The sequence below is a fragment of the Sparus aurata genome, chromosome 6, assembly GCF_900880675.1.
Source record: "Sparus aurata chromosome 6, fSpaAur1.1, whole genome shotgun sequence".
NCBI classification, from domain to species: domain Eukaryota; kingdom Metazoa; phylum Chordata; class Actinopteri; order Spariformes; family Sparidae; genus Sparus; species Sparus aurata.
Genome location: NC_044192.1, coordinates 17,817,480 through 17,843,433, shown reverse-complemented (window position 1 = coordinate 17,843,433; position 25,954 = coordinate 17,817,480). Strand labels below are relative to the sequence as shown.

The 25,954-nt window shown below is 40.1% G+C and overlaps 2 protein-coding genes across 4 annotated transcripts; one reads left to right on the top strand and one right to left on the bottom strand.

Moving 5' to 3' along the window:
• Nucleotides 1–1,673: 1,673 nt before the first annotated feature.
• Nucleotides 1,674–17,153, bottom strand: LOC115583409 (tumor necrosis factor receptor superfamily member 4). Of its 2 annotated transcripts, XM_030420209.1 has the most exons (8): nucleotides 17,093–17,153; nucleotides 15,220–15,299; nucleotides 6,688–6,807; nucleotides 5,009–5,146; nucleotides 4,860–4,926; nucleotides 4,483–4,739; nucleotides 4,286–4,384; nucleotides 1,674–3,520 (listed from the first exon to the last, which is right to left on the bottom strand). In XM_030420209.1, the coding sequence occupies exons 1-8, from the start codon at nucleotides 17,149–17,151 to the stop codon at nucleotides 3,444–3,446; spliced, it is 897 nt and encodes a 298-aa protein (XP_030276069.1). In that variant the 5' UTR covers nucleotides 17,152–17,153; the 3' UTR covers nucleotides 1,674–3,443. The 2 variants fall into 2 exon arrangements, with proteins under 2 accessions (XP_030276069.1, XP_030276070.1); XM_030420210.1 differs by lacking the exons at nucleotides 15,220–15,299; nucleotides 17,093–17,153 and adding an exon at nucleotides 6,979–8,140.
• On the top strand, nucleotides 13,803–25,290 carry ddi2 (DNA-damage inducible protein 2). Of its 2 annotated transcripts, none has more exons than XM_030420207.1 (10): nucleotides 13,803–13,958; nucleotides 14,114–14,286; nucleotides 16,461–16,590; nucleotides 17,124–17,459; nucleotides 17,538–17,664; nucleotides 17,889–18,016; nucleotides 18,575–18,703; nucleotides 19,408–19,511; nucleotides 19,623–19,815; nucleotides 22,727–25,290. In XM_030420207.1, exons 2-10 carry the CDS (start codon nucleotides 14,149–14,151, stop codon nucleotides 24,211–24,213), a joined length of 2,772 nt encoding a protein of 923 aa, XP_030276067.1. In that variant the 5' UTR covers nucleotides 13,803–13,958; nucleotides 14,114–14,148; the 3' UTR covers nucleotides 24,214–25,290. The 2 variants fall into 2 exon arrangements, with proteins under 2 accessions (XP_030276067.1, XP_030276068.1); XM_030420208.1 differs by lacking the exon at nucleotides 13,803–13,958 and adding an exon at nucleotides 21,858–21,906 and having other exon boundaries at nucleotides 14,149–14,286; nucleotides 22,727–22,819.
• Nucleotides 25,291–25,954: the final 664 nt, after the last annotated feature.

Sequence of the window (25,954 nt, the reverse complement as noted above, 5' to 3'; positions counted from 1 at the left end):
GTGAGTCAATAACGATTACCTTTTCAATTACAGGTGAATTTATCCTTTAAAAATAACTAATAGTTATACAGAAATAGCCATCTTCTTGCTCTTGGTCTTGTTTCTTTAACAGGTCATATAGAGGCATCAACATTAACTTAGACCATTTCATAACCAGTTAAAAGTTCCTTGTGGATCGTTTAAACACAATTGTATGGGGTTTGGATTAAAAATTGATGGATTAAAATGTAAATTGATGACTATTATCACAAATGTCCACAAAGCAATCCGCAAAATATTGATAGACAACCAAAAAATCATCCTTGTGAAGTTACAGCAACTTTACGCACTGAATAACAAGAAGAAACGCCAACTACTGATAAAAGCATCATGTGAGGCAAAATAAAAAGAAAAAAGAAAACAAACAAAAATGAGGTTCGGGAAGTTCCCTTTACCCTCAGATGTCTCTGCTTGGAGCTCATTGTGAAACAGGACTTCTGGAAAGCATTTTCATGAAGTTTGTGAGTCGCCACATTAGATTGCAGCCCGACACACATTAACACGAGATCCTGTGTTTTGGCAATTTTTTGGCAACATCCACCAGCTGAATCGACGCCCCCTTCAAAACCTCATCACATGTGGTGGTACCACCAAGACTACGAAAGATGTCTACTTATGTCTCTGTCACTCACACATAACCACACAGTCGCATGCCTGAAACCTCCCTCAGACTGTGACGTATCCGCAGACGCACTTACACCTAGTTCTTCACAGTAACCAAGTTAATCGTCACTGTCTAGAGCCACAAAGGGCGGTAAGTACACTGCAGAAAACTAGATTACCTTTCAAAACTGCACTGCACAGGAGCCACCCACTCTGTGGGCATTGTGGTGAGGCTGGGTGTAAGTCATGCTCTGTCTCCTGTTGTAGCAGATCCTTCGGCACGATAATAAGCTTACAAAAGGTTAAGTCGTGACATTTGAAGGCACCAAATACAGAAGTACAGAAGGCTTTGCCCAACTCTTGAGGTCTTTTTTCTGCTTTGAAATCTGACAAACACAGAGCTTTGGAAAATACAGTGCCATCAAACAGGGTTCCAACTCATGTTTTAATGTCCTGAAGGGGAATTCCTCTGATTTAATTAATCACAGTCTGTCTTGAAAAGTGCTACTGCATATGTGAGAAACAGCTGTAAAAGGCTTTATTCTGGCTCCAGGGAGCTGCGCCAAGTCTGATAAACTGCCTGAAATCGTATTTTATCAGTTGTTGTCTTTTATAAATGTTAATCAATGTGTAAAGTTGCTGTTACTTCACAAGAAGAATATTTATGCCTCACATGTCGTGTATTTCTTTGAAACCACACACCTACTTCCTGGATCACTGGCATTTACTGAAAGTATCTGAAGGGACTGTTTCCACTGTATGTGCATACTCAGTAACATACATTCTTACCCAGTAAGTTTACTTGTACGAAAAGTTTATGAAGAAAATCTTTATTCACACATTTTCAGGGTCAAATCACATGCACTTTGAAAACAGAGAACAAATATCACTACATTAGCTATACATTAGCACATTTTTGAGGAATTTGCACTTAATTTGAGTACAATAAAAGAACTTTATACTTTAACTCTACTAAAGTTATCTGACAGATATACTGTATTTACGTCAGATTCATATTTAACATAAAAAAATATATATGATGAACTTTTAAAATTCAAAACATTTTCATTAAACCAGTTGCTTCCAACCTTTTTGTCTTTCGAGAACTCTTATATGAAATCAGTGTCTCGTTGGATGATCAAATATTTCACCAAAAAAACGAGAAAAATCCTTAAACTGAGAACAAACTCTTTTCTTTTTCTATTTTCCTAGCCCATAATCATCTCACAACCCTTCAGATTTGAGACCTTTTGGAGGAGACCTGAACCCTTTGACGTTGGGAACCGGACTCAACTAGCTAACTGTATGTAAAGAAATTAAAACTAGTTCCACTTTGACCAGTTGTAACAGTAAATATTGTTTACAAATTATATATATTTGTTATTCAACACAATTTCATTTTTCTGTACTTTTGCTTTTGGTACATTTCACTGCTAATACTTCTGTACTCTTCCTCAAGGCTTTTAAATGCAGGACTTTAACTTGAGTATTCCTACATAGTTTTACTTAAAGGGAAACTCCACCAATTTTACACATTAAAGTGTGTATACAGGTCTTGGGGAGTACTACTGTATATGAGAAAAAAAGTTGTATAAAGCAATCTGATAAATTACCGCCAGTGATATCACTCAGTGGCTAGATTGCATTGTGGGTAATGTAGAAGCCAGGTTTTAGATAACAGTCCACTGTTAGACTCATTATGAAAAGTTTAAACATAAATGATCAAGACAGAAACAGCAGAACCTGGTGCCTACATTACCCACAATGCAACTTAGCTACTGAGTCTACTGTACTAGTCAGACAGGGCCAGATAAGTACACACCTCAAGCCACCTGTTTATTAACAGCTTGTGTATCTGATTTCTTAGCAGAACATAAACGGATAAAAATAATGAGGCATGCTTTCATAACTCCTCTGACTGTACTGATCTGGGGAAAGTCAGCAGCAAGGTACAAACAACATGAAAGCCCTCACATTTACAACATCAATCTTTCCAACGGCTCTGAAAGACATGAGAGGAAGTATCGCTCAGTGGGAAAAAAGAGACACATTTAAATCCACAAGGGGACCTTCCCCAACCCCACACACAACTGAAAGCATGTTTTTTTGTGCTGCTCTCAGCCCAGCAGACCTGCTACCAGTGGAACAAAGTGAAGTAAACAAAACATGACAAAAATAGAGACAGAAAGACGGCATGAGGAAAGAAAAATGTTTTTCAAAGGCTCCCCAGCAGGTCATCAGAGTTTGAATAAAAGGTACGGATTGTTAATTCCTTTACTACAATATTGTTCATACTGTATAGTTCTCAGAAAACTGTCACTTTAATCACATTATATAACACCATATGGCTGTAAAGAAGCAGCAGAAAACATGTTTGTATGTGCATTTTAGCAAGAGTAACAAGGATTGTTTGAAATACTGTCAGGTATTTAGTGGCATCATCTCTGAGGTGGTTATGCAAAAATCTATATATCCAAAACTGTAATAAATATTGAGGTTACACAGATATTGAATTATTGATAAAAAATTATCTTCCTAAAGAAGTCATTGATCTACAGTTAAACAGCTAAATGTGAGGTATGATACATACAAATCTTCCACATAATTCACCCGGTATTCTTTAACAACAGAACAAACAAAGGTCAAATATTGACTGTATAGATTTGTGAATACTTCTGCTATAAAACAGAGTAAATAGTTTTTCTGGTATATTTTCTAAGTGATCCATCTGAAGTCATTTATATGATGATTACATGATCTTAAAATTCACAGCACAAGTTGACGGATTTAAACGTGTCACCTCAGGGATTCTGCTTGAGAAGGGCCTCGCTGCTGTGGCCACTCTCCTCCACTGGCTTCCGACACAGTGACTCATTCTCTGAAAAACAAACATTAAAGCGTCGTTAATGAAAATGTCAGACTTTCAACACTCTGTCAGCCAAAATTTTTATTCAAATTATTTCCCCTTTTTGTTCCATTTAAAAAGATAATGGGGCACATGAACGGCAATCCCTGAAGAGATGGAGCGCAGGCACATATTCAAGAGAAACACCCTTCACTTGTGAAATGTTCAAAAGAATACACTGATGGGAAAAGGGCGTGTTCTCTTTCTTGCTGAATTTTAAAGGAGACGATAAAAAAAACATTTTTCATTCAAAGTTCATTAAAGTAGTTTGAGTAGATGACATTAGTTGCCTCCACCACTGGCAGCTGCTTGGCTTAGCATAGCAAAAATACAGTGAAAAGGGAAACAGCTCACTTATGTGCCAACCAGAACATCTAAAGCTCAGGTGCCCTGGAGCAATAACTTCCGGAGTCCCTGCTGTTTGTCACAGCGACAACAAGACAAGAAAGTTATTGAGCCTGGCAAAGAAACAGATTTAATGAGCTTTAGAGTTAATGATACAGTAGATGGATTTTGTTATCTTCAGACCAACAGAGGCTAACTGTTTCCCTGTGTTTCCAGTCTTTGTGCTAAGCTAAGCTAAGCTAACTAACTGCTGACTGTAGCTTTACATGTGTGTGTGTGAGAGGTATTAATGTTCTCATATAGCATACAGCAAGAATCCACATAGCCTATCGAACATATTTTTCCGAAAATGCCGTCCTATTCCTTTGAGTGAAGAATCTCTCGGCCACATACTCTGATCTGGTTGCTGTCTCTCCTTGGGAATGATGTGCTGCTTGCAGGCCACAGCAGTCAGCACAAATAGTAAAACAATTCCAAGTATGAGGATCACACCTGAAGAAGACAAGAAGTGACGGGTTATATAATGTACATTTTTTGATCTGAGCTTATGTAGTAAAAAGACAAAAAAAAGAGGGCAGCAAACTTTTTACCGATGTGGCTGCCTGCGGTTGGTGGTTGAACAGGTGGCGACCTTGTGATGGAGAGTCCTGGAGCAGATGTGGTGGTCGTAGTGTGTATCTTCTGAGTTTGGGCCCCCTCATGTGGACGGTCAGATGTGGAGTGTTTTACAGCAGGAACAATGTTGTTTGGTGTGGGGGTTGCACTGACATAAGCGTCATCGTTCGACTCATCCTTACAGAGGGCGTCTGAGGTCTTGGTTCCAGCCTTATGTACACCTGATTTGCATCTAAAATGAAGGATGAAAGATAAGGATGTAAACACAACAGTTAACTATTAAAGACATCGCTGAGATTACATTTATTTTTTCTGAAATGTTTCTTTAAAAGCTATAATGCAGTGGGCGTACTCCCTCCATTTTCGGCAGGTTGAGTCTATCGATGTGCTGAAATATCCAACTTCACACTCTGAGCATTCTGACAAGGAAAAACAATGACTTAATAAAAAGACAATTTCTTTAATATGTTGCGTGCAGTGTTGTGTGATTTATCTCTGTACCTCCAGATTTGAGTTCAAATCCAATGTCACATTTGCAAGTGGAATTATCGGACTTGTCCAGGGGAGTAAAATTCCCACGGCATTGACATTTTGTGTTCGTGTCCTCTGTGCAGACCTGTATGGGATCACTCCCAGATTCTATAAAAATAAAAAATCTTTGTTAAAGACAAGGTTAAGACTTAAGAACCACCCACTTCATTTCATATATTTCCTTTTTTTTTCTAGAACAGACAAAGTGAACCACATGTTTTATGAGCTGATTTGATACAAAGTTTGGGCTCAGAATCGTTAAAAATGATGTGAGAGTCTGAAATAACATGTAGGTTTATCTATGAGCCGGGAAAATAATGCTATAAAGGAGGATTCGTTTCAAAGACAGTTTAAAGGTGAACTATGTAGTTTTGATCAAAGATATATTCAAATTCAGAAAGATTTCCAATTTCAATAAGTTAACGTATTTAAATGATGGACAGTATTCCAATAACTGAATAAACAAGCTGTCCTCAGCGAGGAATGAGGTTTCCAGGCCGCTGTCTGAAACTAGAGAGGTGGCTTCGTAATATGGTTCTGGAAATATAATCAAAGTAAAACAGTATGAAATTGTGTTGTCCTTCGAGGACAGTCTGTTTGTTCAGTTTACGAAGTCATGAATATCTACGAGTGAAGATTTTTCTCTCCTGAATAAAATTTCTTCCATGAAACAACACAGTACACCTTTAAATACGAGGCAAATTCTGGATGTTATGCTGTCATTTGACTTAAATTTACATTTAATCTCCTCAAAGACTGTACGGTAAAATAAATAGACATGGTCAAATAAGCAGAGCAGGATTCATTCGCAAATTTTCAAAAAACCTTCATAATAAAAAGAAAAGATGACAATTCAAATATGAGATAGAATGAATGTTATGATGTAATTCCAGCTGACTTCCCTTTAACTTTTCTCAAAAAACTAGACAATGAAATAACTCCAAATGACACATGGTTATAGACTGGATTCTCCTGAACAGGAAGACATTGGAAATTCTGGTAAAACTCTGAAAGAAAACTGATATTCCATGTAAAGTAAAAAAGTACAGTGATGCTAATCAACATGTCATACGGTCATACTGAGGCAGAAATCCCCTGCACTTCTCAGAAAACCAAAAATGTTTCATTAAATCAGGACTTGTTTGGTGTCATAACACATATTCAACAAGACCTATTTAATGTATGACCTCTATTATAATTGTGTCTTCATTTATGCATGAATGTGGGCAATGGTTGCTTTGAGACCACCACCATTCACATTTCCTGTAAAGTAATATCAATAATTGAGTTGTGGCTGGGTTGACCTGATTCTGTAACTGACGGCTCTCTCGACTGCAATTAGACCACAGTTGGAAATAAAGGAAACAGCTTATGGACTTAATAGATAATAAGGATACAAACATGTTCTCTATCAAGTCAAACAGATATGAGTGGAACGTGTTGTTCTTGTAACAGCATTCATAAAATTTTCTGACTCAAATGTAGTTTAACCACATCAGGTTTCATTCCTCGGTACACTTTAAGAACATGATAGATGAACTTTTAATACTAACATTGTAGACACAACCTGCGCTACAATTTTCCTGCATGTACGATGGATTTATAACTTTTCTAGAGTTGTGGTGACATAATAAAAATTCAACACTTACTTTGATTACACTTTGTACATGGTTTGCAGCTTTGGGATTCATTCTCGTCAGGCTGGTAGGTTCCTTTGTGGCAGGGGGCACATCTTGGCTTACTACCCCTACTTACATCAACTCTTTCACCTTGATTTATGTCACAGAGACGACAGAAACGATACACGTTAATCCCAGTAACGGTTAAAGCACATGGAGGAAAAAAGAGGAAGTTGTACAGGCAAAACGGAAACATTTTATATTTTAAATAGGCGATTATTCTGAATGAGAAGAAAAAAATACAAGAAAGTCATTATTTACCTTTCGGACAACGCAGCACAGCATCAAAATTGACAAGAAGTTCAAAAAAAGTCAAAGAGACTATGAGAAGTTTGAGTTGAACCATATTGTACAAGTGCCCCTGAACACTTCCACCACAGAGTGTGAGACGATGCTGAGTGGGAAACACCTTTATACGTGAGGAAACCCACGTTATGATTCATACATTTACATATCATAAGAATGTGAGGATTAAAAAGCATGGATAGAGGGAAAATAATTAGGATAATAATCAATTACAGCTTGTAAGTTCACACTCTGCATCATGATCAACATCAAAATCTCTACTTATCAACCCATGGAGCATGGTCGTTTATTTTTTTATCTACGTACTGTGTCCAAGGTGAAAAACAGGGTTGCAACTGTTTCAGATTTTCACAATAACCATCTCAAAAAATATCACGATTAGATGTTTTGGGGTTGAAAGAACACTTTACTATGGTTCCCCAGAATATTCTGTCCTGACAGACAAAAAAGTGAATTAAATTGTACAATGTATAACTATCATACCTGGAATGCCTTTAAGCCAGTATTTTGCTGCAACCCGTACCGGCTTTTGTGCCCTGATGAAGGAGTATAAATGCCTCACAGTCAATTGTCTTAAATATTGATGATGGTATGTATGATATAATGCTCATATGATTGATAAGAAATAAATAAACACATCTGTAATTTATATATGAAGGTGCCCTCTATCATTATAGCCACAGTCTTAAAAACTGATTAAGTCACTTTCCATCTGCCCTTCAGTCTACTCCATCATAAAAAGTTTTTCGGAATTAGAATGTTGTCGTCTAGAATCAAATGCAGCTTTTTAACTATTTCAGCATGTTTATTAACATTTTATCCGGGCTTTTTTTCTTGGAAAATAGGTGAGAACTCTGTGGTTTAACTATCGGAAACTTGCGCAGCTTGATAATGTTTTGCTAGTCAGAACAAGACCTATACCTGTTTTTTGGGCCAAGAGCTATGGAAATAACCACATACTGATAATCTGCAAGATCAACCACACAGATGCAAAAGGCTCCCCTTTTGCAAACGGATGTTACAATCGTAAAAAAAAAAAACTCTCCAGTTTAAGCTGACTGTTATTCATTGAAGTTAATAAAACATTTGCATTAGAGCATCAGAAAATTATGAATACGTTGATATTTAAGTGACATGTTAATATTTTATTAATTTAACGAGTGGAAACAGTGTAAAGTGATCTTTAAGATTCGCCATCCGTGATCAGTCATGAGTCAGACTGAGCCGTAAACACAAGTTTATCAGTAGAGACGTATTTTGTTTGTCTCATGCTGACATCACAGAAGATATTAATCAGGGTTATCAGGGTTTTTTCTCAGTGTTATCAAAAACAGTTTGCAAGAAGCAGTTTTGCTCCAGAGACAGTATTTCAAAAGGCACTCCAAGACAAGTTTCACAAGGACCTAGAGCTTTAAAGGTCCACTGTTTAGGATTTAGTGGCACCCGCCATCTCACCCTCCCTGACTGTGGTCACATTAAACACAAAAAATGGGAAATGGTCACTCTCTTGAGGAAGTGTCTGGGTAGTCCGTTCTGGGCTACTGCTGAAACATAGCACTGGAATGTGGCGGACCCACTCCCACTGTAGATATAAAAGGCTCATTCTGACATGAAGAAAAAACAATTATTCTTTGTTATTATCCACCTGTTTCCTCGGGAGCCTATGGGGGCTGCCATGACAGATAACTACTTCCGCCGGCGGTTTTCTGTTTCCGGTTGCCTTGCAACTGCATGATGGCCGCTGCCGCTAAGCTAGCCCTAAACAACTAGCGTTAGGTCATAAGAGCTAAATTGTTTTTAAAATGAGCTCAGGTACAACATGTGCCGTAGTTGGTTGCCACAACAATTCATGAAAATTGAAGTTTTTTTCAGAAACGTCTCGTGTAGTACATCAACCACTGAGACAAACTTGTCCTGCCCTGCGCCCTACACGCCATGCTGAGGAAGGAGGAACGGAGACTAGCGCGGCTCGCGGCTTTGACACTAAAATAAATATTTGGGTTTATGAATATCTTCCACAGAATAGCTGCTGCATGACTTTCCTAACCCGGCAACGTCCGAGCAGCCGCCTGTCTCCACGGCTTCACTTTCCTTCAGCATTATCCACGCTGTATGTTTAGCTTGATTGACACTCTGGCTGGGCGCTACTGCTGCCTTCAGAAATATAAACTCGCTGTGTTTCTTCAACAGTACTTTCCCTATTTTGTTACTGTGCAGGTAGTTGTATGCTTCTGTGCTTTTGTAACTGCGTAATTCTCCACCGTCGACATCTTCAGAAAATATAAGATAAGCATTAGCCCGACGTTAGCTACATCGCTAACGTCGGGCTAATGCCGTGCTAATGCTTCATGTCATCTGCCTACTCCGTGAGAACTGTCCTCACGACTTATTAAAACATCTGTACTGTGTATCCACCGCCAATTTTTATCCATTCTGTCGCTTTCTTTGTGTTAAAAGCCGGTTTTAGCGCGAGCATGACAGCTACATTAACGTAAACACCGAGGTCAGCCAGTTCAACCGGAAGAGCATAACCGAATACCGCTATGAACCATGGGTAAACTCACGAAGTCAGGAATAAGGTGGATACTCCAATGAAAACATAATTATGAACAATATTTTCAATTTTTGACAGTAAATCCTCCTAGATCCTACACACTGGACCTTTATACTGTTCTTGAAGTGTCAGACCGTTGAATGCTTTCTTCCTTTGTTGCTTTTAAAGTTTTTTTTTAAACTTCCACTGTGGAAAAAGTTCATACATGATAGATCTCACACAGGAGATAGGACTGCCACCCTCCCTGCTGCCTAAATGTTCCAAAAGACAGAGCAACAGTACCTTCTTAGATGCCCCTGTGGTAGATTAAATGTGATAAAGTGCCGTTTAAGCTTGAGTTATGCTTCTACATTGAATCAACACGTCACCGCTGTGTACTTGCATGACTGGGAGCATCACACTTTCCAGCTTCTCCTCCAGTGCTTAGTGGTGCTGCTATAACGGGGAAGGTGACCTATAGTTTCCCCAATAAACCAAGTGCACTCTTCAGCCGTTTCAGTCCCTCCTGACCAGCTGGCTGCTGCTCTTCTTGGCTTATAATTCTTCTCCTGAGCCGCTTTTCACTGCTAGAGTGTCTCTGGGCTAGACAGAGCAGACAGGCTTGATGTCCGAAGGGACAGCTGCCCCGGAACGAGCAGCCCTTTGGCAAACACTGGCTTGCCAAAACCAAGTTGTTCAGGCTGAGTTTGTAAGGAGAGGTGGCCCTCCATGCATTCAGACTGCCTGTCTGCTCTCTCTAGCCAAGAGACACAGCTGTGTGCTGGAGGAGTCGCTGTGTTTAAAGGGAAAGTGCTCCTGGCAAACCATTCACCGCCGTGGACAAATCCAGGCACATGTAAAAATGCTTACTTTGGTGTACATTTGCGTAGGTTACGGCATCAGCACTCTACAGAGTCTACGTGCAACCACAAGTCAACCTTTACGGTGGCTCAATCTGCAAATGTACACTAAAACATGACATGAAAAAATGCCTTTTGGGGTGTCTTTCCAGTGAAGAAAGAGTCTCAAGAAAGAGACAGTGAATGCTATAGTTCTCTGTGCATGGTGATCTGGGGATTGGTACTATGGGGGGAAGGGGGACTGAGTATATCCTTGACGCGAGGAGAGGCACATGGAGAATGCCCTTGAATTGTGTGCTACACCCCTAACTATGGTGATGTATCTACAGAACTGGGTCATTTGTTCAATACTTGATTTTTCTGAATGAGTAAATGTCGCACACCAAAGTGAAAATGTTCAGTTCAGTTCAGTAGGTGATGCTCTCATAGTTGTATTCTGATGCTTTCATTCATAATTTCTCTTGTAAAAGCCCAGCAAAACCACACTAAAGCTAAGGATAATGAGGAAGATAAAGATGCAGCGAAACTAGCAGGAGGGTGCAGACGTCAAACACAGTGTGTACACGTTCACACAGTATTTACAAGAGGGTTTTACTTGGAATTTTTTTTTTTTTCTTTGGGACCAGAAAGAGGATGAGTTTCCATCCTGTGTCCTTAAATTGAATAAATCTTTTTTAACAACTTAAGATTGACATTCCTAGACACTCTAGAAACAACATCACGACAGGTGAGGCAGTCTTGTGCTGTTCAATCTCGCTCATTGCCAAAGCATCTAAAACCATCTCTGCAGCGAATGGGACTGCACCCTGGTTGAGGTAATACACAAATGAAAACTACACCTTTTTTTGTTTCGGTGTTGTGAGTAAAATATAGATGTGCAGCCAAAAACTGTCACATAGACAGTAAATGGCGCAGAGTTACCAATCCGGGTTGGAGTTCCGATAAATATGCAAAACTGCAAGTATGGCACATTCAGTTCTCGTCTTCATGCCTTATCAGGTGAAACATGTTTGAACCAGTGGCCGCAGAACTCTAATCTCTAATTGATTTACCAAAAGTCCTCACTACTACTGGTTTTTCCATCTCAGTTTGTTAAGTTACTAAGAATGCTGTTGCATCAGAGAAGATGATATTTTACAAATGAGTATTAAACTACAATAATTTGTAGATTTCGTCAACTTTTACAGTAAAATTCTAAGCAGCTCTCAGTCAAAACCCAAAACTTTCTATAAGGTGCGCGATCAAGACCATTTAATGAGTGAACCTGGGGTTATGTTTCTAGTAGACCTCTCGATATAGCAGATGATAGTAATATCATTTGTTGTGGGATTAAAATGTGTTACTCTTTGACTGGCAACTGTTCAAATGTGGGTGTCAAGCTTGCAAGAAGAGAAAGAATTTGCATGGTCTTTTTAAAAATGTGTATTTCTGGATATCTGTATGAAAATCTTCATTATCAGGTAAGGGATGGTGGTCATGTAAAATCACTTTTAAGACTCTCATTAAAACACTCATGTACAATCACACCAGTCTGAAAACACAAAATGTTCCTGGACTTGTGCAGTTTAAGTTGAACTGAAGTAATTCTTCACATTAAAAACACATTTTTTATCACTGGCTGACACTATTTAAAAATGATCCAACCTTTTCCTGGCTCATAAAGCTTTTGTGTATTTATTTGTTGTTGTTGTTTTGGCACCAGATTTCACGTAGATTAAAACCCTTTGAACAGAGGATGTGATCCGATGTATGTTTCTTGCAGGAGTGATATTTGTGTGGAGTAAATTAGGTAACTACGTTGTTAGTAGGATGTTTTGCACTTCCTGTTATTAAGTTCAGACGAAACGCCAACGAAAAGATGAAAGCAATTTTAGTTGGGGTTTTTTTTTTTTTCCCAAGAAATCCTTATAATCAAAAAAACTCTAAAATATGTATACTTTTATCATATAAGAGATAGAAACTATATGAACTGGTTCTCCCAACATGTCTCATCATTGTCACTGAAGCAGAAAAGCCTAGGACTCAGCACTAAACTTTATAGTAACAGCCACACTCAAGTCCAAACTTAACATGGAGAAGCAACATTTAGTTACATTACAAAACAGAGCATCAACAAAACGATAGAAGATGTAAGGGATGCCCTGACTTTTACCTTTAAAGGAGACATATTGTGCTTAATTTCAAGTTCTCCATTGTGTTTTGGTTTACTACTAGAACAGGTTTACATGCTTTAATGCCCAAAAAACACATCAGTTGTCTCATTCTGTCCAGTGCTGCAGACCTATACTCCCCCCCTTGTCTGAAACACTCTGTTTTAGCTCCTGTCTCTTTAAGGCCTATCTCGCAAAACCTAGTCTCTTCTGACTGGTCACTTCACACATTAATGACCCATCACTTCTAACAACAACAGAGCAGCTTGGCTAAATCAATTAATTCAGACCAAACTAGCTTCAAGGCATCCATTACACATGTGTGACATGGTGTGATGTCACACAGTCATGGAATTAAATGCAGCACTGCTGATGAGGCGTTTCAGGAGCAGTGTTTTCTGTGGGAGAGAGGACCATCTGTTAGTGCGGACTTTGACCTTTTTTAACTTTTAAGATCTTTTATAACAAATAACCAATAAAACACATTGAAGGAATGGAAAAAAATCACAAAGCATAATAGTTTTGCTTTAAATCAAAGTTAAAAAGAATCTCCACCGCCTTTGATTGAACATATTTGTGCTTGCTATTATCCACCATATCTATATCTATCTTAAAGCAGCATATTTTGCAACTTTTTTACCTTAAAATAACAACTTCAGAATAGTTTTGATGGTACAGGGCCTCAGTCTCAGCCACCCCCATCACTTGTTCTAACATAATTGAAAGGGTAGGATCATGTTACATCAGCGTTACGCACATGTTTACTTCAGGGTACAAGTTTTCAACACATAACATTGTTATGACGCAATGACTTTTGTTTGTAGTTATCACCTACATTACGTCTGACAAATTGTTACAGACCTTGGATTTGTATTTACAACAGTGGTGTCGCACTCAGAAACTGTGTGATGCGCCAAAACTGCACAAAAAGCCAATTTCCACATAATGTTGCTTAAATATTTGTCTTTGGTTTAAGTTGCATTTTGTTTGTTTTTTAAGTTTTCTATTTGTTTGTCTTTAGTTTTCATGAAAAATGTGGCTTTATGTTGTATTTCCTGTTTAATGATGAGTTACATTAAATTATTTTGCAGCTTTATATCTCCTGGATAATTCATTTGGTTTTTGGGTGAGTATCAAATTAAAAAAAAGAGAAAAAAAAGGCCATTGTTATAATTATTTCAAGTTCCATGATGCCTTAACTGTCTGTAATTCCCAAACTCTACATTAGGTGGCGGTAGTGAGTCTTTTGAAATTGGGAGAAGAAACTACTCACGACTGCAAATTCTGCGACATGTCGAAAAACAAACTGAATGAAATGCGGCAGTACTGAGCAATACTTGATGTTGTTTAGTTGTTGTTAAAAGAGAAACTGTCACACCAGGCTTTTACCAAGTAAGTCCAAAGCAGCCACTGTCTTTCGTTGTGATACTAGCTTACTCTTTGACGTATTTCCCCCTGAAACGCGTCTTGAAACTGTGAAAATCCGAAGAATAAGTGGGTTTTCCTCTGTGAGACAAGGGAACTACACTAACCGCATTCTGTTGCAGCGGGTTCGTCCAGTGATCCTGCCCCGAAAAAAGCGATGCTGGTCACCGTTTTCTGCGCGCCGAGGGATCGCCCAGAAACCACCTTCGCCCTCGATGTGTCCCCGGAGCTGGAGCTGAGAGACTTTGTAGCACTTTGTGAACTGGAATCAGGAATCCCAGCAGGGGAAATTCAGGTAAGACCCAGGCAAGCTAGCTGTGGTAGCCGGGAGGCTAACAGAGCTAACTAGCTAGCTGACTTGCTAGCATGAATCGTACTTTTGCTGTTTTGCGTGGACGGGTTGTTGCGAAACTTCGGTTATCAACAACAGTCAAACAGACACGTCTCCCCAACAGCTAATCACGGTTAAAAACTGCCGTCTTTATCTATGGGTGTCATAAACGTGACCAAAACTCAACCCAGTGGAAAACTAACAAAGCTAGCTAACTGTTGTCTGACTAGTTCACAGAAATGATCAAGGCTAACGGTCACATGAAGTTAGCCTGAGTAGCTGAATTATTCTAATCTTTATAGAGTCTAATTTTACATTGCTGACTCTTAGCAAACATTAATTAGCGCAATCTGCTTTCTAACGTTATCTCAAGATATAGGGGGGACTTTTTATTGACTGACACAAGCCAAGTATGGTCACAATAATGTGTAACCCATGTTAATGTAACCGAAACTCCAGCACACAGTTTGAACAGTGACTGGATGAGAGGTTGTCTAAGTAGCAAAACTGTCACGTTAACGAGTTGTTGGAGTTTTAAAGTCAGAGGAACAAGATTCCTAGTTCAAAATACAGAGACGTTACGCATTAACCTTAACACATAGACTGTGGCCATGCATTTAATACCCCCCATGCAAGGCCTCTAATTATAGTTTTATTAGGATTATGTCACACAGGCTCACATCCAACTCTATCACAGCCTTCAGGATATTCGTTTATGTTCAAATAGAGCATATTTTTAATATTGAGCATATATTTATGTATAACTGAATACATGATCAATCAATTGATTGTTAGTCAACAACTAATTAACAAAATGAATAAGCTATTATTCTGATAATTGATAGTGGTCAACTGATGTGTTTTTTCAGCCCAATACAGATACCAATTATTACTTACCAAGGAGGCGGACAATCATCAGAGCCTGAGCCATATCATCGAAATCCAGCATTTTCCAATAATTGATATCCATGATTTTTCTGTCAGATTGACAATAAGATAAACCAATTTAAAAAGGTGCTACTTTGTCTCTAATGCAGCACACAATGCACAATGTCCCACCCACAACAATACCTGATCGGTTAAGCATCACATTTAACATCCTATAAACATTGATTAATCTGCAACTCAATTTTCCAAATAAATGTTGTGAAGAAGAAGTATGAAGTAGCAGAAAAAGGAATACACTCATGCACAGTACCTCAACATTGTACTTCAAGCAAAACTCGCGCCAAAATGCAACCTAGGCCTAGGTTGTCCAAAAACTCTCTTTCTGGTAAACTCTGTGTACACAAACAATGTTCTCAATGCTCGTGTTCCTGTGTAGACCCGCTGGTGATACTACGAGCAAAGTTTCATGTTGGGTCGAGCCTTCTTAGTGGTTTAAAAATAGCTATTTTGATGCTAGCGTAAGAGTGCCCGTAGCACTCCCATTGAAAATGAGCTTGTCCGAAAACAAAACTATGGTAAATCTTAAAAGTGCCTCTTTCGTCATAATTATGCTTTTGCATAAAAGTTTAACTTGAGTTTAATTTTTATTACAAATAAATATCAGCCCCAGGTATTGATTTTCAGTCGCTATGATTTCTAATTATCCGTGTCGAACCTGAAAAAGCCATATCAGTCGACCCTTATATGATGTAAAGATGTATCAGCGTATATGTTATTGAAATTGGCCAGTATGAACTGTTCTATTTTAAAGACACAGTGCAGAAAAAAGATGCTTGAGGTCATATATGATTATTGAATTTCAAGTGGAGTGTACTTTGTCGGCGCACTGGAGGCATTTTAAACTGTAAAGTTTATCGTTTTACAATAAAATATCATGCATCCATTGCATATTTTTATCACAAGTTTTTGATCACCTTAAAGTTACCACAACAAAAAATTTGTATATTGGCCAATATATTGATATCTTATAGATATTAGCAGAATTATATTATCAGCCATATGCAAAAGAAAAGTCCTATCAACTGCAGCATATTGTGATCTAATGAAATACCTTGTCTGTGTTAAGCATGCTCAGTTTATCAAGTCATGTGGGTTCTATAATCTTAATATCCAAATACAATGGAAGCAAGAATCTGTGAATCTTCTGTATGATGACCTTCAACTAAATTATTTTGTTTTTCCATAAACAGATCACATATGTAGAACAGACTCTAAACGACCCCACTCGTGCCTTGGGGAATTATGGTGTTAAGGATGGAGACGTGGTGGTTCTCAGGCAAGCTGACAGAAGGCCACCACCAACTCAGCCAGCCTTCCCAGGTAACACACGTGTTTGGGGAATAAATCATTGGAGCTATAATTACTGTACATAAATGTCCCATGAAATGGCTCTGAGGTTTTAGTACTCAGTACTTAGTGTGGTTTGATGTGTTTAACATTATGAGTTGATTTTACTTTGACAGTGAATAGAATTGAGAGCTCAAAGAAAGGCACACCAGTGATAAGTAACAGTTGCTGCTTATTTCATTACTCTACATGTTGAGAGTGCCCTGATGCTTACATTCGCAACATCCAAATACATTCATCAAACCAGTATTTCTGGTCCTTGTCCAAATAAGTGAGGTAGACCAGTGTTGGGAGGGGTGGCCCAGTTTTTTTAAATCAAGATAAGTCTTTGAAAATATGCAGAAAGTAAGTGCATATTGTACAAAGTGAAACGAAAGTGTTGATTAAAAAAAAAGTTCTACATTTGGGACAAAGCAGCAATATGTATAAGAAGACATATACAATGTATGAGCTATTGTAAATGCAAACCTCTCACCCTTTTGTCCTCTGTCTTCTGTCTTCTTTAGGTCTGCCCCATATTGACTTTCGCTCCATCACAGTCCCCGGCACCTCTTCTTCAACTAGTCAACGTGGTGCCATAAGGCCGCAGCAACAGGCGCCACTGTCGCCTCAGCAGCCGCCACCGCCGCAGCAACCGCAGCCTACGCCTCCACCGCAGCAGCAACAGCAACAACCGCGTGCCACCCAATCTTCCACGCCAACGGCCTTTCGTGGCTCCTCTCCTCAGGGGCTGGATGACCCTGCCTTACTCCAGCAGATGCTATTATCCAATCCACACGAGCTTTCTCTCCTCAAGGAGAGAAATCCGCCACTTGCTGAGGCCCTGCTCAGCGGAGACTTGGGTAAACAGAAAAGAGATGCCATGAGTTATGTTTATCATTTCTTGTGTTATGTTAGTGTAACTGTGTATTTTTCCTCAGAGCGTTTCACCAAAGTGCTGCTGGAGCAACAGCAGGATCGAGCTAAGAGAGAGCAAGAGAGGATCAGACTTCTGACTGCTGATCCTTTTGATTTGGAAGCCCAAGCAAAGATTGAGGAGGACATCAGGTATGGTGTGTGTAGACCATAGATTTTGTTGAGTTGCCATCGTCGCATGGTATAGTTTTAATCAGATATTGTTGTATAATAAATTGTTACATAATTATGTGTAATTTTCATGAATTCTACTTTACTCTTTAGCACAGAGGTAATGCATAGCAGCTTGTCCAACAAGCTAGAGCAGTATGTTTAATTTTTGTCACCTTTTTTTGTTGGGTTTGTGCATATTTCAGGCAGCACAATGTAGAAGAAAACATGACAATTGCAATGGAGGAGGCCCCAGAAAGCTTTGGACAGGTGGTCATGCTCTACATTAACTGCAAAGTCAATGGGCACCCTGTGAAAGCTTTTGTCGACTCAGGTAATGAGCATTACATCCTGATGGCACTTGTCTTGGTTTCAGTTTTGTGGTCATTAACAGGAATGCAACTAAAAATATATATATATATATATATATATATATATATATATATATATATATATATATAGATATATATATATATATATATATAAAGCATGTGACTAACATTTATTCCTCTAATCGACTCTGTATAGTAATTATGTTTTTTTTACAATAATCAGTTACAAGTTAAAGAAAAAAAGACAGATAACACGACATAAGTTAGTAGAAGGTAGCCAACCTAATTAGATGCTAGGCCCACCTCAGTAAGGGAACTTTCAACACAGCAGCAGAGAAGCTCTTTCTGGTTATTATTGCTCTTGTAATCTTTATAACACCAATCATGACTCAGCCAAGATCTGGAACAGTCACATCTTCCCGGAGCACAGACATAAGATATCCTTCTTGTACCATTTGGATTTACACAGCACTGTATTCCTGTCTTCATTGAACATGCATTTTCAGAATTTAGATGAGAATGAAACATTTTTGTAAAGCCTGGTGTTGTTTGTTCTTTAGGTGCCCAGATGACCATCATGAGCCAAGCGTGTGCTGAGCGCTGTAACATCATGCGGCTGGTGGACCGCCGCTGGGCCGGAATTGCAAAGGGAGTAGGTACACAGAAGATCATAGGCAGAGTTCATTTGGGTGAGTGTCAGGCTTTTTTTCAGTCCACACTAGTTTCTGGAGGAACGTTAACTGTTGAGAGTTTAAAGTAGATCCCATAATCGTTTTTTGTCTTCAATATTACATATATTAAAAGGTGTCCCTGTATTTCATATCCCAGTTTTCTGGCTTTTTTCTTCTTTCCTGTCTAATGAAGACACCAAAAGGCCCAGATATATACTGTACATCACAAGAACTTTGCCTCACTAGCTACATCAATAACAATAATGAGGCGTCTTCCACCACCTACACACATCCAGTCTAGCTGTCACATATTCCAGTTCCCTATGGCATGTGTGAAAAGGTGCACGGTGGAAATGTTCCTGTATATAGCTAAATGTGTGATTTTTGAAAATCACTAGCGATGCCTGAAAGGTTATCCCAGTAATTTACCTGGGACTATGTGAGACAAGGGTTCAACAAATGCCCTTAGTACAAGTTTAACAAAGCCACTGGTGAACAAGATGTCATCCAATTTCCTGCAGATACCCACAACCTAGCTATGCAAGGCTAAGTGTACCGTTTGCCACACCCTTGAAAGCTGCACATAGGGGTATAAAATGGTGTCTGGCATTATCTGACTCTGAGTAGATGGAAAAATGTTCCCAAATTTGATCTCCTTCTTCAGCTTCATCAATATTCAAGTCTCAGTAGAATTTAAATTATGTTGTCTTGTGCTCATGTAGCTCAGGTACAGATAGAGGGGGACTTCCTTCCCTGTTCTTTCTCCATCTTGGAGGACCAGCCGATGGACATGCTGCTCGGCCTGGATATGCTGAAGAGGCATCAGGTGTGAGCCCCTTTCATTTGATCAGTGGACAGTATTGAATTCTCAGTACAGTGAATGCAAAAGAAAGTTGAGGAGTATCTGGGATCTTTATTTGTCCTCTTTTTCTTGTAGTGTTCCATCGACCTGAAGAAGAACACACTGCTAATAGGCACCACAGGCACTGAAACACGCTTCCTATCTGAGGCAGAGCTGCCAGAGTGTGCGCGCCTGGCATACGGTGCAGAGGGCCGAGAAGACGCCCGTCCAGATGAGATGGCTGACAGAGAACTAGCAGAGGCACTTCAGAGGTCCATACAGGAAAGCGGTAAGATCCCATCTCGGCACTTCAGTCTGTTTTTGATTGGGCTTTTTTTTTTCAGCTCAGGTAGAACCACATTTGCATGTGCCACTTAAAGCTTCTTACTCTCAACCCCATTTATGCAGTCATTGGAATTTTCAGTCACATGATCACTTCATGTCATCACCTCAGCAAAGCAGATGTGCTTTAGAATAAGATGAGCTTGGGAAATGGAGACATTTGTCAGGCAATTATAAGAAAAGGATATATAAGACATTGGCTAAGACCAAGCTTTTTAGGCTTAACGGGAAACACTGATGATGAGCTCTTTGCTTGTTGATTGATGATTATTATGATTTTAAACTTTATTTCTGTAAGAAGTTTATGAGCTAAAACCTTCATCCCAAGTTGCCCTGGATGGCCGTGATGTCTCAATTTAAAGTGTTTTTTTAAGCACACACATTTTGGAGAAACTGTCTCCATTTGGCACTTAATGGAGCCATCAGTGCTAATCGGCAGTGCTGAGTGAGTGGTATTGTAGTCTGGCGGGGACTGAAAAACGCTGTCAGATTCTTTGTCGGACAACAGTGCAGATGGATCTTTGAAGGAATGTGAGAAGAGCACTTTAAGCCACCTACATAGACAAACTGAAAGGGACAGGGTAGTGCCAACACAAACGTAGGTGGTTGCATTATTTAAATGAGCAAGATCGTTTGTCTTATTCTTGATGTCATGATTTAAACATCCTGTAGTTGTGAAATAAAATACAGCATGAAAAAGTATGCTTTTTAGCATGTATGCTTAGACAATGAACTAAAATGCCTCCACAGTGTTGACATACTAATGATGATGCCATCAACATTGCAATTAACATCTCCCAGTGTATTAAAACAAAGACTTACAACAAGTCAACATTGTAATATAAGCCAAATGGCAACCACTGTTATCGTAACTTTTTTGTCCTCAGATTTGTGAGATAGCTCTCTAATGATTATGAGATGACTCATAATGCTTATGTCTCACAAGTTTTCTCACCCAAATTTTTTTGTAAGGCTATATAAAATAGTGTTTGCACAGTTGACATCCATACTGCTTGATCCTAGACAAACGTTAGCATGGTGGACTGCTAACAGTGGTCGATTGGAGCTGGATGGTTTCTTATCATCTCAGTGTTTGAGCAGTATGATGTCATGCACTGTGAGGTGACTGCTGACTTTCTGACATGCCTCGTCAGTAGTCCCGCCATTAATTCCACAACGTTGTGACATCAGACTACATCACCATGTTGCACTTTTGCACAATTAATGCCCAGTGGCTTCTTCGACACAATAGATTTAGCACAGCTGCTCCGTCGTTGTTGTTGTTGTAGTTGTTCAAACTTATATCTTGATAGGTATGCCTTATATCTCACCATATTTCTGACTGTATCAGATAATCAGGAGGGGATGAGGCTTTATGGATGTCTAAATGATTTTAGCATCCATGTGAAGTTTCTTAACTTATCATGCATTTAATTACCTGGATTAATACGTAACAGACATTGTTGTCTGGTCGCTTTATCCATTTTGTAATGATTGTCAAAACATAATCATGAAAGTGTTTCCCTTTAACGCTTTTTAAGGCTCACATAACCATTGGTGCTACTGCCATTGATGCACTTAGTCGTTGTTATTGTTTCAATTGGCTGGTCATGTCCGGTAATGGCTGCACTTTGCAAATGGAATTAGAACATAAAGCCGCATCATTGGAGTTGCAGTAAATTCAGGCTCATGCTGGTGTTGTGGTACATGTTGTTGAGTAAGGCAGTCCTCCACCAGAAATGAGGCATCAATGAAATCATTTTGGGTTCTGATCAAATGCAGTAATGACGTGACCTTCTGAGGTTCAGGTTTGTGATCACGCTCTGACTTCTCTATCAGGACATAGGCTCAAGTTTTGTTTTTGGATGACACTTTTCACATCTGTGTGTGTGAAAAGGCTGATAAGTTGGTGCATGCACTGTGTGTGACTGCTAACTTTCTCCGTCCCTTTGCATGATGTGTGGTGTGTGTGCCCTAACCCCTGAGCAGGACAGCACTGATGCATTTGGAGACAGCTGGAGAGGGCCCTACCAACCAGGTACTGCAAATTCACAAGTCCATGGCCAGTGCTAAGTCCATTGCTATTTCTGTCTTTTATTTTGCTGTTATTTTGCTGCTGGATCGGGTAATTGATGTTGTACTTTTGTTTTCACTTATACATGTATTTATTATGAATACATATAAAAGGAAAAAGTAGCAAACCATATGTGCAGCAGGTATTCCAGTGAGGAGATTGGTGTTTTGGTTTGTTTCCTTTAGGTATAATTTAAGTGTAGAGATGCACCGATTGCAATTTTCTTGGCCAATTTTTCAGATTTTTCAAAAGTCCGACCTGACGATTCCGATTTCCTTTCTTTCTAGGAGCTAGACTTAACAGCATACACAAACACTTTTTGTAACCTTTTTTTTTCATGGAGAATTGAAAACACTGACTATGAAATAACTCATGTGAATTAGACATTATAAGCTATTTGAATGGCCCATACTGAAATGTTTAAGTGAATTTCAGCCCCCTCTCATTAGCATTTATACATTGTACTGGTATATCCGAGACTCTTATTTTGAAAGGTAAACGCGGAAGGAGTCTTGTCTGTAGGTGCCTCAGCTGACATTTGAGTGGAATAAAAAGTGTGTTGCTCTGGTTCAGACAGTGGATCTTTATCCTTAAAGTAAATGTGCATTTCATAACTCTTTACTTTTGCAAAAGTAAACGGGTGCAACAAATCACATATTCTGGTCAGTGGCCGGTCGATCGGTGCATCTCTAATAAAATGCATATTATCCAAAGTAATGCTTCCAGACTGGCTCCACACAAATTCCAGCTGTTTAATTCTCAGTCATATTTTCTGTTGCAACAGACACTGCAGATGGACAAACTACCTCACGGCAGCCCCAACCATTTACATTACCCAGAACCTTAGACCAAATGTCCTCATCCACCTCCCCTTCCCAAAGCCCTTCCTCTGGCCAGCCTCAGTCCCTGGATCGCTCTCAGTCTGCCCCGGCCGCCATGGAGCAGACCTCAGCACCAGGGCGGTTACAGGACCACTCTGGCCTCCAGGAGCTTCCTCTGCCTTCATGCTCAGCAGAGGATGCTGGTTCTAAACCTCATCAGGTCCACCCTCACCCTCTGCCTGGCCATAGCAACTCCAAAGTGCCCCCTGTACCCAGTCCTTCAACAGACGTCCTCCAAACATGTACCCCAACTGTAGACGGGACTAGAGCATCCCAGTATCCGGGGTGTGAGGTACAGCATGGAGCCACAGAGGGAGACGCTGAATCAGACAAGGTGGTGAACAGTTCAGAGGAACTTTCCCCTATTCAACCCATGGAGCAGGAGATGACTGAGCCTGAAACAGTTGATGCCACAGAAGCCTGTCCAGACGCTCCTAGCCAGTGCGACTCTGTTGAGATGGGGTCCCCCACTGCATCCCAGGGCGTGGTGTCGTCCGAGAGGGACCAGCCTGAAGGAGAGCACAGCTCAAGCTCAGACAGCATCCCCTCGCTGGCGGCCGCCCTGAAGGAGCTTCACGAGCTACTAGTGTCCAACAACCGGGCTCACTCTCAGAACCGCAGCGCCTCCTGCTCCCCGTCACATCCATTCAAACAGGAAACAGACGAAGTAGCCCCAGAACCACGCACTCCGTCACCCGAAAACGCCGATCCTATCCCTTCTACTGTCATCACAGCCGGTGCAGAACCAAGCGATGCCAAAGCCAACCATGCTGCTGCTGTGTCTGATGAGGGCCCATCTAAGTGTCCTGCACCTGATCTCTCTGGCCAAGATGAGCACCTGGACGGAGATGCAGCAGAGACTGTGGAAGGACAAGGACCGCCACAGTGTCCAGACGGCTCCGGGGAGAGGAGGACAGATAGTCGAGGGGAAGATGAAGCCAATAACATCAGCATTTTTCAGCCTGAGCCAGAGGTTCCCCCTGATCCTGCAGGGGACCTGGAGTTCAGGGAACCTCCTGAGGGGCAGCAGGGGAGAGGGATTGCAGATGGACGAGCATCTGGCACCAACACCCCAGACACTCTCGGCCTCCAGACTGAGCACACTTTCCTCAGCCCTCTGTCTATGGCAGTGGGCTCACCTGAGGAAGTCTCTAGCACCTCGTCCCCCTCTTCCACTCCTCCTGCTCAGGCTCCCCAACTTACATCTCCAGCCCCTCCTCTCCCTTCTCCGCATCCCTTTATAGAACAATTTCCAGCTGAGCACATCCAGAGAATCCAGGCAGCGGGCTTTTCTGCCATGGAGGCTGCCGAGGCACTGGAAAGAGCCCATGGGGTTGTGGAGCTAGCTCTGCTGGCACTTCTAGCCCGCAGTATCACTGTGCCCACCTAGACTCATAACCAGTCATACGAGTCCCCAGCCTCCCAACTCAGCATCTGTCTTATTTATACCTTGTTACTGATCCAGATGTCTCAGTCCCTCCTGAGCAGGGAGCACGTATAAATACAGGGAGAACAAACAGGACAACTGGTAATACTTTTCTGGATATTGCAGATATGTGAGGTGTGTTTGCATGCAGATGTTTTGGGTGCCCACCCATTTCATTGGTTTTTAGAGATTTGGTAGATTTATTTCTTTTTCTTGTTTTTTCGTCCAACATTGACACATTATTAAATGCCCAATGTGTGATTGATTCTTGAGACATTAAAAAAATATATAATTTGCCCTTTGATATGTCATAAGATTATTGCTGTTTAAGTTGTGGAGCATCAATAAAATAAAAAAAATAAAAAAACTCAAAATGGAGTAGCATTACTCCTCTCCATCTCAGATCAACTGTCTGGTGAGCTTTAGATGATTCAGCACAAATATTGATATTTGAGGCAATTTGCTGATAAATAAAGCATTATATTGATTTGTCCCTTCAGTTTTAAAATCACTACCCCAATGTTGGAGAAGCTACATTGTGGGAATTGCTGCAGTTTGGAAGGGTTGATCAAGTTTACAATTAATTTCTCCAGATAAGTGGAAACCCTCACGTACACGGCCATTACCGAGAGAGCCACAAGTGTGTTTGTTGATGTCTGATCGTAGGTGGTGTTTTTGGGGTTCTGTATGTGAACTGGAGAAGGTATCTTGTACTGTATGTATCATTCTCCGAAGTTTGAGAGCTCTGCCATGTGTAGATTACAAATCTGTTTGTAGCTCCTGTTCAGAAAGTCCTTTTTATTCTGTGTCAAATCATCATAGTGTGTATGTTCATATCGTTTAAAAGCACCCATTTTAATTTTGTTATCTGTTAGATGATGGCCATTTGTGCCTGTCAAATGTTTTGTCAGTTCATCATATATCAAGTATTCAAATGGCTTTATTTGAGCCATATACCAACAATGTTCAGGCAGATTGAATTATCTACTTTTATCTTGTATGAAATTTTAAATTGCAAATAAAATGGAACTAGTATTTGTACACTGTGAATTCATTCATTGCTTCCTGTAAATGAGTGAGCTGTACTTATGGCTGCATTTCAGTAAGTAAGCCGTTCTCTAATCAACTCAAATTATATATACACACGGTAGCAGAGAGCCTCATAGCGTGTCCCAGTTCCACTTGATGCTGATACATATAAACCACCAGGATGACACTTAATATGACTGCATTCTGCAATTCAGAGGACAGCATTAATCTCTGGCTGTTGAGACCCACGATCCTCTGTGCTGTTGGAGATCTGTCACATTGAGAAAAGCCGCCAACAGAAGCTGCATTCAAAATTGTCTACGTTTTCTGGGTCCTTTAACCTTCACAACATGAATGAGCAAGAGGGTCAGGTTTCAAGGCGCGATCTTTGGACAAAGTATGTCCCAATGCTGGCATATCGCCTGCAACAGCACGCACTGTGTGTAATTAAAATAAAAAGTATGCAGTTAATGTAATTAACCATGTTGAGAGGCCCCTTCTGGTGTGACCCATGGGACCTTTTTACTGTAAAAATCAATACAGTAGTCAATGGGGAGACACAAATACATGTTTTCTACTGTTTTAATTGTGCCATGGATTAAGCATAGGCCTTTTAATTTCAAAGATAACTTTGCAAGTCAAGAAAGTTGCAGTTTGTCGTAAAATACAAATCATT

Bases quoted from the DNA above. Each gene is read 5' to 3' on its own strand.
- ddi2 (XM_030420207.1), top strand. From the start codon at position 14,149: ATGCTGGTCACCGTTTTCTGCGCGCCGAGGGATCGCCCAGAAACCACC. The intron at 17,665-17,888 runs GTATGGTGTGTG...TGCATATTTCAG, and splicing joins AAGATTGAGGAGGACATCAG to GCAGCACAATGTAGAAGAAA. The intron at 19,512-19,622 runs GTGTGAGCCCCT...TTTTTCTTGTAG, and splicing joins ATATGCTGAAGAGGCATCAG to TGTTCCATCGACCTGAAGAA.
- LOC115583409 (XM_030420209.1), bottom strand. From the start codon at position 17,151: ATGGAGCGAAAGTCAATATGGGGCAGACCTAAAGAAGACAGAAGACAG. The intron at 15,300-17,092 runs GTGAGAGGTTTG...TCAATCTGACAG, and splicing joins AGAAGACAGAGGACAAAAGG to AAAAATCATGGATATCAATT. The intron at 6,808-15,219 runs GTAAGTAATAAT...ACATAAATCAAG, and splicing joins GATGATTGTCCGCCTCCTTG to GTGAAAGAGTTGATGTAAGT.